This window comes from Metopolophium dirhodum, chromosome 1 (genome assembly GCF_019925205.1).
Source record: "Metopolophium dirhodum isolate CAU chromosome 1, ASM1992520v1, whole genome shotgun sequence".
In the NCBI taxonomy this organism is placed as follows: domain Eukaryota; kingdom Metazoa; phylum Arthropoda; class Insecta; order Hemiptera; family Aphididae; genus Metopolophium; species Metopolophium dirhodum.
In genome coordinates, this window is record NC_083560.1 from 106,423,052 (window position 1) to 106,439,521 (window position 16,470).

At 34.4% G+C, this 16,470-nt stretch overlaps 1 protein-coding gene across 1 annotated transcript in view; it reads right to left on the reverse strand.

The window, feature by feature from the left end:
* The window catches only part of LOC132935781 (uncharacterized), an 80,398-nt gene that overhangs the window by 49,929 nt on the left and 13,999 nt on the right, over positions 1-16,470 (reverse strand). The window contains exon 2 of the mRNA XM_061002393.1: positions 12,200-12,236. Within this exon, the coding sequence (XP_060858376.1) occupies positions 12,200-12,236 (37 nt within the window). The remainder of the gene's footprint in view (positions 1-12,199; positions 12,237-16,470) is intronic.

A 16,470-nucleotide genomic window follows, 5' to 3' on the forward strand; every position in this document is an offset into this window, starting at 1 on the left:
TGCGTGCAATTAGACAGATTTAAAAAGTAATGGGCGGAATGTATTTTTGAAAAAAATTTTAGTGATTATTCGAAAAAGTTGAAAGTTGCACAAGCACTGTGTGATAGAAATGGTTTTAAAAAAAAAAAATTATAATTTACTTATTTTCAACTGTGCATTCGGTTAGTATTTTTCTCAGCACTCAAAACTTTTCGAGTTAAATGATTACTATTGTCTTATTGCCTATAACTTTGACTTGACTTAACGTCTTACATTAACTTGCCCACCTATTCGTACAATATTATATATACAAAATATTATAATATAGAGACAAGTAGGTACACGTGAATATATGCGCAACAACAACGCGCCGGGGCCAGCCGTAAAATTTACATGCTCTGGTTTTCTCAGACCGTTATTCACGGCCGACCTGAGTGATTGGTCTTGAATATATTTATATATATTATATAGCTGTGCGGTAAATGAAATAAAAAAAAAAATTGGATTTGCCCGGAAAACCGTTTTCCGTCATAACTGGCGCGTGTCCTATTGATTTTGGCGATTGGTGGCTATATATTGTATATAGGTGTATACATCGCATGCCATTATCATAGCATAAAATATTGTTATTATGTGTATATTATAGATAATTCGTTTGTCGGCGGCACCGATGAGAAATATACAGGACGATTATAGCCAATCATCGTGGTCACCACCATTTTATCCTTTAATTGGATTATGGCCCACGGTGTCCTGTGCCGATACCATTAACTCGCGCGTTTACTGTTTAAATTAAAACATCCTTTTTACCGTAAATTGATAGGCAGATGATTTTTAAATATTGTAATGTACCTCAACTGAAATTCAAACCAGTTAGTTTCTGAGTTCATAATAACTATTACAGTATTATTATATAGGTCTAATATGGGATATAGTATTTTATATTATAAGGAACAAGTAATAATTTGTATTCGTGGTGCAGTGTTTTAGTTGAAACAAATTACAACCAAATTTATGTTTAGTAATAATACCAAATTATTTAAAAATAATATTTTCAAAAAAGTTCAAATTTTTTCAAAATAATGAGTGTAGACACTTGTGGATTACCTTGTACAGGCCAATAGAATACATTTCATTTACAATTACTGAATTACATATACAATAGTACTACACCTTCATTAGTAGGTACCTATTTGTTGGGCACCACATACAGCTAGGTAGTTGATTTTATTTTATTTTATTTTAATTTCAAGCCGAAATTAAATATTATTGGACTTGTTTATGTTTGAATTATAAATATTTTACCTATATATCGAACTTGTAATTTTGTATACAAAATATCATAAAACAATCCTACAAAATACTGAATATATAAAAGGACGGTATTAATTGTTTTACGCATTTTGTTAACAAAGAAATACAATGTGTATAAATTGATTTTGGTCATACTATCACGCGAATCGTCGTAGTGTATAATTATTTGAACTTTACACGAACGATGCTCTGCTTATGGATTTCCGAACGGCGTCTAAGGTACACGATCGATATAAATTCTACGCAGGAGTGACTTCAGCGTGTCCCTTGGTCCTTGCAATATATTATAATATACTAATAGGCCCGGGCAAGGGTTAAATTGGGAAAAAATTCCAGGGGGGACTAATGTCTTCATATTATAGTTTTAAGAGTTCCATATATAATTTTATGTACCTATAATGTCCAATGTATAAAATCCTAATTTGTTAAACGGGACGTTTTTTAACTACCGCCAGAGGTAGGGGGACTATGAGTATGAGTCTTCCTGCGCCCCCCCCCCCCCCCCCAATTTAACCCCTGGGCCCGGGTTGAGCCAGGAGATCGGATTGAACATTTTCATGTATTATAATATTCGTAATAATATTTATATTTTTAGGTGTGTACATATTTTATAGTTAATATTTCGCAAATTAGTAGTGATGCAATTATCTAAACAAATCAGATTCAATATTATTTACAGATTCATATTATACTTTGTACACGGGTCGGTTTCTAAAAAATAGAGATCGATCATTAACTCTTCTGAGCAAAAACTTTAGGCTATTAACGATACGTGGGGGGACCGGGAACATTGACTTTGGTTTGAATCAGGGAATATGAATAGTTACGCTCAATGTTATATTGTATATTAAATATTTAATTTGTTTGCGACTTGCAGGGTATATTATCTATATCGGTTATAGAGATTGAGGGATTACGCTTAGGACAGAACACATATGCAGTTCAAAAAACGATTCCGCAAACCCAACGGATCCTTATCGTGTAAAGTATAATATATATATGTCACCAATACGGTTGGGACTAAAAACAGTTGGAAAAAATACAACATAATATAAACATGTATAATATACGGTGCTTTAAATACTCGAAGTTTATGACTTTACGACTTTATCCGATCACACAGCAGGATATACCATTATATAGATGTGACCATAGTCCGGGCCCGAGACGGACGGAAGGCGTTTTTATTCGTTTGTCCATCGAACGGTATTTCTGCAGTGGAACGAGAACAATGTGCGAACACATCCGTATAATACACGCACATGCTTAATAATATAATAGATAGGTACACGCTGAATACATAGGTACCGTGGGCAAAGTTCCGTGTTGTCACGAGCAATATTAAAAAAAAAATAAAAAATGCAAAGGAAAAGCAACAATAAAACGACGACGACGACGACGACGGTTTCATACCTCTACGCACACAATGATATTATATTATAACGTTGGACATTATTGTGCATTTGCGATTTGTATAATATAATATATATATATATATATATATGTTATATCATCATTGTAAATACACGCGCGCGCGCGCGCGAGTAAATGACGAGAACACAATGTCGTTTTGTTCATTTCGGTGTGGGTACAGTTACGATAGTGTACAAAATATATTATTATTATTATTATTATTACTGTCGTATAGGAATAATATTATATTATTACAACATGAAACGTACGTGCTTATATTATATCGTCATCGTCATTAACACTCGGCGGTCGTGTTTGCGCAAAATCGGACGACACACGCGGAGTGATCGCGACGCCAAAAATCGTTCGTTCGTTATTATTGTAGCTGTGTACATGTCGCGTGTGCATGATACAATAAAACATGATATCGCATAGGCAGGTAGGAATGACAATAGTAATATTATACAACACGTAGGAATAACCGTATTTGCACACTGCGCGACAGTCGTCGACGTACACGGTATAATAATATTATCGCGAATCATAATAATATATTATAATAGCGTTGTCCGTGCCAATTTAGTGTTTTTACTACGCGTGTGGTTGTCATTTTTCGTCTCGTTCTTCGACACACACACACACACACATCGTGTTAAGTCTTCGAGTGTAGTACGCATTATCGCGGTGTACAATGCAATTTGCGATGATACGATGTGTACTATTTATATGACGGGGGAGAGAGAGAGAGAGACACGATAGGCCATTGACGCGCGTCCGCCAACGGAATTTACCGATCGACAGAGATCGCGATCGCTCGCGCCGAGTGCGAATGTACAATAATAATAATAATAATAATATAAAAGAGAGCAAACAAGTGCGCGCGCGGAACGGGCCCGGCGAGATGACGATAAGAGGAGAAGAACGACTATATAATACAACACAATGCGATGTTATTATGTACGTGTGTGTGTGTGTGTGTGTGTGTATAGGTACACACCGCGGTCGTGGAAGATGTCAATGACAAACGACAATATAGTGCAACGCGGCCGTGTGCAGCACCTGTTTCCCATCGAAATCTCACGAACCAAATAAAAGTGCTCCATTGTTATAACAATCGATAACGTGACGAATTCGCTCGGCATTGTGTACGCCGGCAGCAAATACAAGCCGCAAAACACATTTTATATTATTTCTGTTATTATCATTATTATTATTATATATCGCTCGCCGCCACCGGTTGTTCCCTCCCTCATCCGTCGCTCCGGCCGCGACGACTTGGCTGTATAAAAAAATATATATATAAGTATATAATATTATTGTTACACGCCATTCCACCTCCCGTTTCTCGTCAAGTCGTCTCCTCTTCCCGCCGAGTCTTCGTCTAGCTGTGTACATTTTCAACACCACCACCACCACCACCATCCCGTACGTTTCCATTTAACTGTCTGTTCGCCATCCATTCCTTCTCATTATCACTATCAATCATCCAATAAAATTATTGTCATAAGAAAATAATAATTATAATACAGTTAAATTCTCGTTCCATTCACGTAATAATATTGTTTACCGTCAAATAGTTATTTATCTCTTTCCGCCTCTCTCCTCTCCCCCCCTCCCACTCTTGTTCTCTCCATCACACGCGGTATATAATATATATAATATCTAGTACCATCACGCGTTATTAATGAATACCGATTTAACGCGCACGTATACCTGCTAACGACGTCGCGAAAAAATCCAATTTTTTTTTAATAAAAATTACGACAGTCGGTAATTTTTTCATATACCTCGAAACCAGTGGCGATTCTAGCTGTATTTTTTTTTTGGCTTAACCCCGTCATTCTTCCTTACTACAAAATCAAATACATATACGTTGCGAAAAAGTTTTTAAACAAATAACATACTTAATATGATTTTGTTCATATTCACCGAATTTTCTGTATATTATTTAAATCAATTAAAAAACACTATAGGAAACGAACTCTGCGCTCGAGGCCTTGAAGTAACTGCACTTTGTACACCAAAATGTCTTTAACACTCAAATCGTTGTATTCTCTGCAGAGTTTTCAGTACGGACACTTCGGTGAGCAGAGGTCGTACACTGTTACACTTGGAGTATTATAATTAAAATATTATGTCTCCTCAGTCGGGGTCGATAACGGTGGGGTGGGTGATTATCATATTTTATTCCAATATATTCACGACGATCGTATCGTAGGATTATCAAGCGGTGGGTGTGTTTCATCACTGTTATAATGCACTTGAGTTGTGTTGTAAAATATCTATCGCAATATGGTCGGTGCACTGTGCTGCAGATGATTTTGACGATCACTGCCACAAAGGGTTAATACATATTATATTGTATAGAGTTGCGCGCGGACACTGAAGGAATTTCGCGATCGACAAAAAATCGGAACGTTTGATAGGTACTTCGGGAAAACTACAAGTCACGTAGGTATATCCGAAACTATGATATACGTATATAATGTATATTATTATATATTTTCATCGCAGCGGATGCAGTAAATGGGTTTTTTTTTTTAGATTTTTATTTTTTTGCCAAACGAGATACGTATTGTAACGCACATAGGTTTTGGAATTAAAACCTGTATAACAGTGTCCATTGTGTGGTACTGTGGTGTGTCACGGCGGCGGCGGATCGAGCCACAACGACTTTTGGTCGTTTTATTCCCATGGGACCGTTTTACAATCCGTATAATAATAATAATAATGTAATTTATAGTGTTGTATCTTGTATATTATATTGTAATCACATCCGGTTATTAAGAGGTGACGGTGGCGACGACGTGTCACGTAACATTATATATAGACAACTAATTAGTTTCAGTGCCTTCCGGTCAAAAGCCCGTCATCGATAGTTTAAAAAAAAAAAAGTCATTGGCATCATTGATCGTTCGTTTTGACCTTCCTCGTATTATCGTGCCAACCACATAATGTTATTATGAAGTGAAGTTGACGAAAGAGAGAGAAATCGTCTCCATTATGGCATATCATATAACTACTGCAGAAGAATCGGCTGCAGATATCAGGAATACAAAACTTAAGTGCCCGACGTTCTAAAACATTGAGATTTCGGGACTGGATGGAACGCGGTGCTCTACTGTAAATTTTCACACCGAGACGGAACGTATTTGCTATTATATGTTTGTCACCGATGTACATCTAAGATCGGTTATTGGCAGATAGAATATACGACAGCGTACAGGATCTATCATAATGTTTATTATTATATATACGAACATTTCGGTAGCAAAAAAAACCAATTCCGAAGTGTCGCCATCGTGTATAATACGACTCCGGACAAATAATAACTATATATGGTGTATATACCTATCACCACATGACAATTTATGTACCGTACGTATCTAATCCCAGTGAAAGAATCGTTTTCTATAACTGGACCGGTCCTTACGGAAAGAACGGACCTAACAGTAAATCATACACAATGTGTCAGAGAAACCAGCTGTGACTCGCGGTCAGACGGTGGAGAAGAATTCCGGCCGTACGAGGAGTGCATAATATGGATATATTGTTATCATGGCCCGTAGGCAACGTACTTAATGTATAAAGCTGCTACGACCAAATTTACCCTTTTCTAAAAGTCGATGGGTAAACTGCGACGAAATAAAAAAATATAGATACCTACTATGATACGAACAGCGACGATTTGTTTTAAGAGATATACAGATAGAGATCAGACACGGAAAACGTGAGGGACTTTTACTGACATATATATCACTATAATAATGTTTAAAAATTCTATGAAACTAGATAGGCCTCTCCAAAAGTCAAATCCTAATAATCCTCTCATGAGTCATAGGTATATACAGTGGCGTAATTGCGGGAGGGGGGGGGCACTTGTAATAGTATCATTTTGCCCCTCCAAATAATCCACATTTAAAAAGTATTCTTAACAAGACTGTTAACATAATATTAAAATATTTTTTTCCTCAAATTACTTTATAAGAGTTTACATTTATTTTAGGTTTCACTTGTTGAATAATATTATGTTGACGTAGGTATTGTCAGTGTTACTGTTATTGCAATAATCGCATTATTCGTGACTATTACTATCCGTGAATTTGTGAACACGTTATTATCTTGATATCGCGATGACTACAGGAACGGCCGAACGGGAGGTCAATTTTTTTGCCCCCCCCCCCTTAGATTTTTATCCAGTTACGCTACTGAGTATATATTGTATATAGCTATATTGAAACAAAAGGTGTGGACGTTGTCAAGCATATAACAATACAACATCAGATGCCGTCACTGAGTGTTGAGAATTATAATAATATTATGATATGCAAATAGACTACATAATATAATGACACAATATTTGCATCGGAAAAATGCATTAAGACATAAGTGCCGGTCTTCAAATTTTCAGCAATCAATTCTATAAAATTTGAAAATTAAATTTTATATTTTAGTTGCCGCCTTTATTACAATAGTTTTCCAATAATCTACTGCCCGATAACTATTTAGAGGAGGTTGATAGGGTATATTGTATCGAGAAAATGACTTAAAATATTGAAAAACCAAGTTTGATGCAACCTGTAGAATATTATAATATCCTCTATTAGTTAAAAATATCAAATTTGGTTGATTCTACAGAACAGGATCACTACTCCCGTAGAGGGTACAAAATTACATCGGCACCGGGTGACTTAAAATACCTACGTTTTTTTCGTCGGCACATATCATTATATAATATTATATAGGACGACAGCGACAACGGTTGCGGTATAAGACGGGTGCAATAATAATGGTCTGATGCCGGTAATTCGTTTACCGGAATGGAAAAGAAGAATCGCATACCTAGGTACCGGTATAAATAGTATATTATTATTAATCGAAAAACTTTACGCGCGGCGGTCCATCCGACCGCAGTTGGACGTCGTCGGGCAATATACCTTATAATATTATACGAATATCGATGACGAATAATATCGTCATTATTTTTACAAACCACCAAAAAGAGGGTCCTTTTATGCTATACAAAACGTGTATAATATGATACTATATAACCAGTCAAGTTTACCGCAGCCCGCGGTAATCGCCGAAAACGGGAAGAAACGCATTTGAAAACGGATTTGTAGAAAATATATATTATTATATTCGTCTTCGATCGGGTCACTGCGACGTCGCACCGGCCAGTCACGCGTCATTAGCATATTGTGTCCTGTAAGACTATAATAGTATGCAACAATAATAATATATCAATTGACCACCGACAGACCACTATGGTGACAAAAATAATAATATTTTAATAGGACTACGGTATAGATACCGCAACATTATTACGAGCGATCGTCGGCTATCGACTTGCGTACCATATTATTATTATTTCTCTAAGAAAATTATTATTAGCGTTATTTTTTTTCACCACGTTGGAAAACGTTAGTAATAATATATTTCCATACAAATGATTTAACTAATGCCGAACTAAGTTCTTAATGCTTAGGTATTATATTAATATCCAACGGTAAAAATTTTAATTCGTCAACGTTTCAAATTTATTGAAATTATTGAATTTATCAATAAATCCACTATAACATTATAATAAAACTACGGTACACTTTTTTTTTTTAATTTTGAGGTAAATACACTACCTACACTTGATTTAAATTGCGTACTATTTCGTACCTTTTTTTGATAACTCGCGATGTGCCGTAACAACCGTTAAGAACTTGCACTTCTTTATTGTGTTCATTGCATTCCTATTGTCTACGACTGAAAATTGTAAATGCGATGACTGATTATAATATATGTTTCGGGCCATTACCCCAGATATTTGCATAATAATAATAATGATATACAGCTCATAATAAATAACAGATATTAGGCTATAAGGAACTTGGTGAACTTGCACGTTTGTTTGGCTTGCAGTCCCCATTAATATTCATTGTAATATTATGTTGTAATTGTTATTGGCTCAACTATGGTCTATGACGTGTGACAACATCCAAGTTAGTACAATATTATTATTGCCTATGTTATGTTTCATTTACGATCGACTACTGCAACCGGTTTCCCTCAAATATTTTTTATACTCATTGAAGAGTTTCAAATTTCCATGTGGCCTATGGTTATATATACCAGAACCCTATAATTTGCCAGGGTCGCCGTCCAATGTCGTGATAATAATATACGGGAGCAGACTACCCCGAGACCAAATCGATGAGTTTACAGGACTTTCGAGTGGCCGACCGAATAATAGTACAGCCGTAAAATATAAAGGCCCTCTAATCAAATCTCTCGCGAGATGTGTATACGACACCGAATTACACGCGTGCACCGTCGTATCATTTAATATAAATTTTCTATACGAACGATTGAACGCCCTCGGTATGGGCATGTATGTTATTTTAATTCGATTTACGTTCTTTGAAATATATTGTGGCGCGGGAACCACTACTTGATTACGTTTTTCAGTAAATTTTCATCCCGGTCACGATCGCTTCATTCGAAACATTACACCTATATTATATCATTACATATTAAACATGTAACAATATATAATAGCTACTAACAAAATATCCTAATACTATGTTATATTATTACTGCCGTCTCCTGCGCGTGTGTGTGTGAGATCTAGTGAGTGTGTAATTTATGTATGTGTGTTACGGACATTATTTTTACGGTTCGAGTGCGAAATATATTATGTAAATCATTCGTGCTAAATACACCTATATGCATTTATTCAAATGTATCATTTCTACAATGTCATGGTTTCAAATCGCAAAAACGTTACAATAAGATAGGTAGGTACTATTACAATGCCAGTCGTAGTATATAATACATCACACACCACTACCCTTTTCACCGTCGGAACGGTACTATTTCAGATTCTGACCGGAAGAATGGCACTATCATTGCCATTTTATACAATAAGTATTTGTTTATTTATTTTTTATCGGCATCTTAAAGGGTATTATTATAATATAATATAGGTTATTCAGTGGAATTGCCAAATCAATTCGGAAATCGGTTCAAGATTACGCTTTACTGCATAATATTTACTTATGTACAGTACAGAACAACAAAAGTGCATCGGAAAACATTCTGCAAACGTACCACTGCTGCAGTTTAATGCAATATTATCACGTCATATAGGTACGAATTCGATAGCTGTTTTCGTTCGTCGGTGGCTGTAGTTGTATATATTTTGGGCTGTTATGGTATAAAATAAAATAACTTTGAAATGTGGAATTCTAATATCGAACGTCCCTTGTTTAAGTTATACACTTACATTACGTTTTAAATTGAAAAGTATGAAAAAAAATATGTATAGTGTAGTTTGTGGTTGTTCAATATTCATGTAATTAATTTCTCGGCGAAAAAAAAAGAAAAAAGAGCAAAACAACACTGTTCGACGGTCGCGATTTCAGTTTTTGAAATACGATAACAATGGTAATGGTTTCGAATTCGATATAATAACACGTCTTGAATACACTCGGGGGGAGTCATTCACTTACAGTCAACGCAGGCGAACGTCCTCTATATTATTTTATATTTATATTTGTACACCTTTTCCAGACGAAATAAGCCGCATAAATTATAATAATAGTGTATTGTTATTGTAGGTATATACAAGAAGGAAAAAAACCAATTAATACAAATAATATCAATATAATTGTCCGACACGATGGATTAAATTCGGCGGGAGCATAAATTGAATAAATTGTATCGCGAGAGAGCATTGCGGATATTATAATATTATTATTAATCACGTCCATCGGGTGAGTCGTGAGTAGGTTATATTGATTTTCATCCGAATTCGTAATAATGTGTAATATATAAGTATGATTGTAATATTATTATTATTATTATTATTTATTATTATTGCTGTTGTTTGGTGCGTGGTTTCTCGTTACGATGCTGTGCAATTATCTCGCTATTAATAAAACGAGACAAATTTGTAATTCGTCGCATTTATTATTACCCCGTTCACAATGAGCCATCTCGCTTATTGTCATTATCTTCGGAATACAATGAGAGCCGTTTAAATCAAAAATAAACGCACCCATGGAAAACAAAATGTAATTGGGTCCGAATTTTTTGTTATTCTCATATAATACAAAACGTGGTAATTATTTCTGGTCGCAAAAAAAGACGATTCGAGGAAAAAAATATGTACCGCCCACTGTATTATTGTATTCACCACTCTGGCTCTGTTGTCGGAAAAAAATTAAATCAGTAAGTGCATAATATTAATAAGAAGGTCGCCAACACGTCCGTGTCGTTAATTTATAGAAAAAAAAAAACAGTTTTGTTAGGAGAAGGACCACTAAAGGGCTTTGATCCAGAGTGAAAAAATCAAATTCTCAACGTTAATAGATGGAAAATCTTTGACAGTGAAATACCAAAAAATAGAAATGCATTTGCGCACATTAAAAATATCTCCTATATTTATAAGGATTCTTATTTTTTCGCCAAAAACAGTTGTCTTATGATCAGCCTAAGAAAAAGGGTTTCTACAAAATTTCTTGAGTACCCGACCAATGCTATTGATCATCATAAAGTTACTCTGAATAAGTTGGTAATGTGTCTTACATTTAACATTTTTTGAGTTTTCATTTTCCTTAAAATGTAACTGAGATTGCCTATACCAAACCCCCTCGAATAGCCTATCGGATAACGGCATTGGCGAAATGAAATAACAATAAAAAAAGAGTATAATTTTTAAAATGTGGTCGCGGTGCATGGCCGCAATATTTAACGGTGATTAAAACACACAGCAATGTTATATCCACTCAATATGTCTAGTTCAGCTATTAATGATTGTAGAACATTATCGTATACGATATAAGCAAAACTATAAAATAATATAGTATTATAGTAAACCAAATTCAGTGCTCGGAAATCGTAACATAATACATTTTTCGGAGATTATATAGAACATTCCAATCAGTATATAATATTCACAATTAATTACTATTTATATTTTATAGTTTTTGTTTTTATTATTATTTATTATATTATACTTTGTGCATCTAGTCGAAATACAGAATTTTTTTTTTTGTACGGCTTTGAATGTTAATTTTCTAATTTAGGGTTCTTTGACATATTTTGATCATTTTCAAAACTAAATTTATTAGCGTTATAATATTGTAAATAAAATGTATATAGAGAATTCTGAATAGATATAAGTTATAGGTAAATACAATTATTTAAAATGTTCAATTCATACATACAATTATTACGTTTAATAATCGATAAAATCTACGAAAATGTTTTATTTGAGTCAAATAGGCATTTAAAAACAAGTAGAAAAATTTAGAAACAATTATTTGTAAATCAAAAGTGAAAACTATTGTTTAAAACGACAATGCGTACGTCCAATACTTATTATGCGTGTTATAACTTCCGAGCACTGATTCATTCACTAAAGGCCGCACATAAGGTCGAACTGTAAGGACACATTGAGCTCATATTTTACAAACTATTAATAAAACAGTTGACTTACCTGAATCAGTAATAACGTGAACGCCGCGTACTGGCATCTGTAAGAAGACAAAAAAATCGAATTAAATATTTGTAGCATTATTATAGGAAGTGCTCCATACTATAACATGTATTGTGTATAAGCACAAACATTAATAATTATAAAAATATAAAAACCATAACTTGTGAATATGAAAGTAGAAAACTATTAAATATTCAATATTAGCAATATTACCTAAACATAATACAATTTAAATCAATTCATAGTGATCTCCAATACAATATCTGTACGATATTGATAATAGCTTAGAATACTGAACAGTAAATACATATTATTATAATATACTAATATCATAAAACAACGTCGGTAGCGGAAGTGATAAGCAAATTGCAGGTCTTTCAGCAGTGTTGCTGATTATTTTTTCTCAATTTTTCCCTACAAAATAGATTCAGTCTATTTATTTATTTATTATAACTAGGAATTATTGTAACTGGTATTTGTTAGGTATAATTTGAGTATACGTTTTTATTTCGTTCGTTTTTCATCTGATATTGCCATATTGTATTGGTACAATACTGTATTATTGCATCATTATTATTTCCAGCCTCCGGGTAACAGAATAATATTATAAAATTACTTAGATTTGGTGAATAATCAGAGTGATAGGGAGCAGTGACTGTAAACATTAGTACCAAACGTGTTACAGAATCAGGAAATAAAAATTAAATTCAATGACTATTTTGAAATGAATAATTTCATTATAATTTTCGAAAAATAAAAATATAATTTTTATTCGACTTGTTTATAATTAATTTATAAATATATCTTGTATAATATGTGTTGTACTTGTATAATGTATGGTTTATATCCTAGTACGGTCGTTAGAAATCATAAAAAAAAAAAAATGTACAAAACTGTAGCATTGTCGTGGGAATTTTTTTTCATCATGCATTTTGCAAACAAAATTATAGTCCAAGATTTAGCGTGCAAGACCAGAGCCAAGACTTCCGTGGTTTCAGTTTGCTGTCATACGCTAATAATAACATACATAATATATATACGATGATTGGTTTGCTCATCACCACGTCTATATAGGTATTGTGCGTCGCGGGTGGCGCGAGGGTTAATACGCGGAGAACGGGCGCCACAACGGTAAACCTCCGTTTTGCGGTGCGTAAAAATAATAATGATAAATGATAATAATTGAATGTAATATGATTATCAAATTTGCGTGGGTCGCGTTATTATAGTGCGATTAATTATCGTCGCTGACGGATGGGCGTAAAAAAAAAACAAAAAAATACGATATTACGGAAAACGACGCGCCCAAAACGAGTATAATGTGTCACGACGTCGTCGTTTATATTTTACGTATATGACGTGTTTATTATATTATTATCTATAAACACACCGACCATTGTTTACCCGTAATAATAATAATCATAGTAATAACGTTTCGTGTTTCGACGGAAAACTGTGATTTAATGGATCCGTTAAATGTCTTTACTAACCGTCGCGCCGACTAATATGATTATTATTATTACAACTTTTGATATTGTGTTAACAACGTTTTTATTATCCAGTGTCGTGTTTTTTAATTTTTACAATTATTTCTCTAGCACGAACATGTTATTATATACTATCATTATGTTCACAACTCGTAAGTTTAAGATAATAATATGATCTCAAAAGTATTGGAGGTTACACTCTATCGCTCTGTCTCTTCATCTTACTTCCAAAGTAAATGTTGATAACGCAATGCAATGAAAATGATAATGATTTTTTATATTTATTAACGTAGTTTAATTTGAGTATACCTATAGCTATGCAGCAGAATTATAATATATTTATCCCATATATTTTGATTAAGTACCCATACATAGGTACATATTCTACTGTGAATATTGAAAATCATATACAAACAATATTGTCTGACCTAAACATAGTGTTCAGCGCCTCTGGCGGTGATATTAGGTAAGGTAGATATACAAAACAACGCCATAACATAAAGCACCACCATGATAGAATGTGAAAAATGTTAATAATATGTAATCTATTTCAGATAAAAGAAATATATTATTAAGGTTATGCAGGGAAAATTTATCCCCAGCGATATCTCTCTCTCTCTCTCTCTCTCTCTCTCCCTGTCTCTCTCCTCTCTGTGACTTTGTACGAACGTATTGCAACGCGTAAGACCATTTACATCCGAAAGTTTTTTGCAAGATTTCGGTCTCTGGAGATTTTAAACACTTTTTGCCTTTGAAGTCCGATTCAGCCCTTATATTATAATAGTGATACTATATAATGTCGGTCCGGAGTAGCTTCTGCGAAACACGGCGTATACTCGCAATAGGCAAGGTAAATGTAATAATATTATATAGATGGTTTATACCACGGTATGAGGAACAGAATCGGGTTGGCAGGATCTGCGAGCGGCAAAACACCGTCAAATATGAATAATATTCGTGTTATATACGTTATTGCTACGCGTGTTTAACAATTCGACAGATATCGCCGAACGCCACGTATTTTATACATTATATTTGTACGTCAAATTATTATAATTCGCAGACGACTGTGTGTTATTTTGACGAACGGTACACTCGGAAAACACTCTTCGCCGCCGACGTGCCACTAGCCTAACTTTGCGGTAACGGTAATGTTCCCGCCACTGGTTCAGGCCATCGCCGAGATGCGTACCCAACGGACTGGAAAATAGTCTGTTTTCATTGTTATTGTTATCATCAACATCGTCATCATCATCTACGTCATAATTATCATCATCATCGTCGTCGTCGTCGTCGTCGTCCTCGATAGTATTATTATTACCAAACTCGCACTACTTCTACGACTATATACCTACTATTGCGTTGCGAAGTAGTCTGTTATATTAATACGAAACGCGATCAAGATGATCCGTGAAGCGATGATTTTGAGAACTGCTGAGAAACGACGTATGCGTCGTTAATATTCAAGTTAAAACATTTATTTATTTCGATTTTCGAAAACCGGCTGCAGCCGTCTCCCGTGTACAACCTATCTCGCTGTCGACACGTAAGAAAATTCACCGCGGAAACATTTTTTTTTTTTTGAAGAGTTGGGTCGACTCGGTTTAAAAAATATAACTGAAAATCAAAAGTTTTTAATTCTTCTAACGGTTATATAAGTCGTTCTTCAAATTGTGCACACATATAGTCCTACATGAATCTAAACACAATCTGAAATTCCGCCCTAGATCGGTTCGTATATATAATATTATATTATGTATCTCTATCTAATAATAGATATATATATATATATTATATATTTGCCTAATACAACTATTCTACCATCATCATCGCCCTCTTCACCGCTATACAAATTACAGTTCGCCGCCGCCGACAAGGTCTGACAAATCAGCCATAAAAACAATGCTGGTTTGTTCGCGGCTCGATAATAAGTAGAACGCGCCTACTACCTACCAATAGATGCGTTTTTCCCGATAAAAGTCATGGCCTACAAAATATTGTAATCTGGCACATCGCGAGTTGATGGTTTTGTTTATGTACTCGCGGAAAACGTGCAGTAATCGTGGAACTCGCCGAGGTGAGAAAAAAAGAAATGGGTTTACAAGGTGTAAAACCGATCAGCCTCGAAACGACCGTCCGACATAAGTGGACGACGTATATTATAATATATGTATAGAAGATATTATGTGTATACCACAGAATAACGGCGGAGACAAGTCGTTTTTCTGTTTTGTGACATTTTTTTCTCCTTTCGCTTGCTCTACTGTATTCCGTTCGAAACGATATGTAGGAGGTATACGTACCTCCATATACTATAAAAATAAATGTACACTGCGGTAATTTTTTTTTTTTTTAGGTATAATAACTATTTACGATTTTTTCTTTTCTCTTGCGGTTTTCTGTTTTAGATTACAACTCGCAGTACATTGACAGCACGCAAATATTAAAAAAATTAAATAAAATATAATACATACCAAAATCTCTGGTGATAGCGAGACGCGAGAGGTATATATTATAACGAAAATAAAAACGAAAAAATAATTTGGATACCTCTGTGTGTAGGCATAGAACAGTTTGTATTAAAGGTAGGTACTAAATAATAATATTGTTACACAAATTCAGTATGGTAGGTAATAGTATTATATTTTATTGCATTTTTAACACGTTCGTTGTAAATTCCTACGCATTTAGTTTTATGGCATAAACTCTTCACAGACGATATAGTGTCGCTGATGAGTGATGAGCAATTTGTCTCCCATAGTTGTCGAAATGTTTAAGAAAATT